This window comes from Plasmodium reichenowi, chromosome 14 (genome assembly GCF_001601855.1).
Source record: "Plasmodium reichenowi strain SY57 chromosome 14, whole genome shotgun sequence".
In the NCBI taxonomy this organism is placed as follows: Eukaryota; Apicomplexa; class Aconoidasida; order Haemosporida; family Plasmodiidae; genus Plasmodium; species Plasmodium reichenowi.
In genome coordinates, this window is record NC_033659.1 from 667,353 (window position 1) to 669,852 (window position 2,500).

Consider the following 2,500-nt stretch of genomic DNA (forward strand, 5'->3'; position numbering starts at 1 on the left):
ATATATATCATGTAGTACAATTTTTTTACTTTTTTATTTTTTCATTTTTTTATTCCTTTTATGTTAGCTTTTTTTTTTTTTTTTTTTTTTTTTTTTTGTCCCTTGAAAGCTCAATTTTTTCTTACAATATTTAGGAAAAATATACACATTTAAATAATAATTTTTAACCTAAAATTTTTGATTTTGATTACGTTAAAGTAAAATTCTTTATCATATTATATATGTAAACAATATTATATTTGTATAAAAAAAAATTATAAAATAAATTATATATTACACATATATATTTATATTTAAAAATGTATATATTTTTTTCAATAATGCATAAATAAAAAAAAAAAAAAAATAATGTAGACAATAAAATATTTAATTAATAAGTATACCATTATATAACTCTTTGAACAGCAGTACGATTTCTTTTCTTTTTCTTTTTAAAAATTTTTTTGTACATTATTTATATATAAATTAATATTTTTTGTTGTTTTAAAAATTCTTATATTTAATTTATGTTAATATTGTTATACTTATCTTTTAATTTTTCATTCTTTATTTATTTTTCATTTTTATTTTTTGTATGTATTGTAAATAATATTAGGTGGTAACTACAAAAATATAATTGTGTTTCATATAAGCAAATTTATGAAAAAATAAAAAGAAAATAAAAATTTTAAAACATATAGTTGTGAATAAATATAAATGTATACAAGTGCATATTATTCACACATAATAATTATATACCTTCACATATATATTATATATATATATATATATATATATAATATACGATACTTTTGAATTGTGCTTTATCCATGTATATTTATATAACTATATATTATAACCACTGTGATTATATATATTGTATATAATATTTTGTCTTTATACATATATATATATATATATATATATATATATTATAACAGTTGTAAAAATTGATAAGTTATAAATAGTTATTTTATTTATTTCACGTATTTATGTTTACTTTTCAGAGAAATGTCTAAAGAAATGAAAAACCTTGAAGATAACCAAAAGAAGATCGAAATTAATTCAAGAATCCAAGAAGGAAAAGAAGAAGAAAATAAAACTTTAGATGAAATAAAAAATGTAGCAGTAGTAATTAATAGTAACAAGATTAATAAAAAAAATAACAACTATATAAAAAAGAAGAATTCAAAGAAAACAAAAAATAATTTTATCCATATAAAAAATAAAAATGTAGAAGATTTATATTCTTATCAAAATAAATCGAAATATAAAATTTTAAATTATTTTAATAATTTTAAATATAATTTTTCAATAAAAAGATATTTTAAAATTTTAGTTAATGTTTCTCTTTTAAATTATTTACCTCTTAATTTACGTAATATATCAAATAAAGTCTATATATTTGGGATATGCTTAAACTTAAAAAATCCTGATGAAATGAAAATTTTTCTCATTTTGTGTAAATCAAAAATATTATTTACTTATAGATCTAATTTTCTAATAAGAATTAATGACAACAATTTATACAGAAGTAATAATATTATGTTAGTTGGTAATAATGTTTCGCAGAGTAATATATTTACTTATGATAATACTACATATAATAATAGTAACATAACCATTAATAATAATAATAATGATAATAATAATAGTAATATAACCATTAATAATAATATTAGCAATTTATGTATTAATAATAATAATAACAATACTAGCACTTCAAATACTACTAATAGTAGTGATAATTCACTACCTATTTTATGCCAAGAATATGAACATATAGATGAACAAGATTATTTAATATATATTTCGAAAAAAAAAAAAAAAAAAAAATGGAAAAAAAAAAAAATATATTATAAACAAAGGATTATAAACTTCACAGATATACCAGAACATTTTCTAAAAAAAATTTACTTTGATGATAAAGAATGTTTTTATATAAATTTTAAAAAATCGTCAAAAGGAGACAAAGATACCTACACTTATCAAAAACAACATTCACAAGAAATCAAAGAAAATTATTCTCTCCAAAATAATAAAAAAAAAAAAAGTAAAGAAGAGATATATGGAGACACGTGTACTTATACAACCAGCGAAAGTAATAAAACTATTTTATACCATGACAATTCCAAAAAATGTAATTCGGTTGATAATAAAGAAATTAAAAATAAAAATATATCTAAGGATGATATGCACAATTATAGAGAACAAAAGAAGAAAATCATAAAAAATAAATCTGAAAATAATACATATGATGATGATCTGGAATGTTTTAATAACCCTGATAATGATAGGAACGATCCAAATGAAGAAATGAAGAAAAAAAAAAAAAAAATAAAAATAAATAATAATAATAATAATATAGAAAGTGATGAAAGAACCATAAAAAATATCAATATTATTAAGACCAAAAAGAATAGTTTAAAAATATTACATTCTCGTAGTAAGAAACATTCAGTTTTAAAAATAAAAAAAAAAAAAAATAGCATAATTAAGAATAATAATATCAATATTAAGG

The 2,500-nt window shown here is 17.0% G+C and overlaps 1 protein-coding gene across 1 annotated transcript in view; it reads left to right on the forward strand.

Annotated features, from left to right (window-relative positions):
* Positions 1 to 990: 990 nt before the first annotated feature.
* PRSY57_1416600 (cysteine protease ATG4, putative) overlaps positions 991 to 2,500 on the forward strand; it is a gene marked incomplete at both ends in the record, with an annotated part of 3,590 nt that continues 2,080 nt past the window's right edge. The window contains one exon of the mRNA XM_012909783.2: positions 991 to 2,500. This exon is cut by the window's right edge and continues 1,667 nt beyond it. Within this exon, the coding sequence (XP_012765237.2) occupies positions 991 to 2,500 (1,510 nt within the window).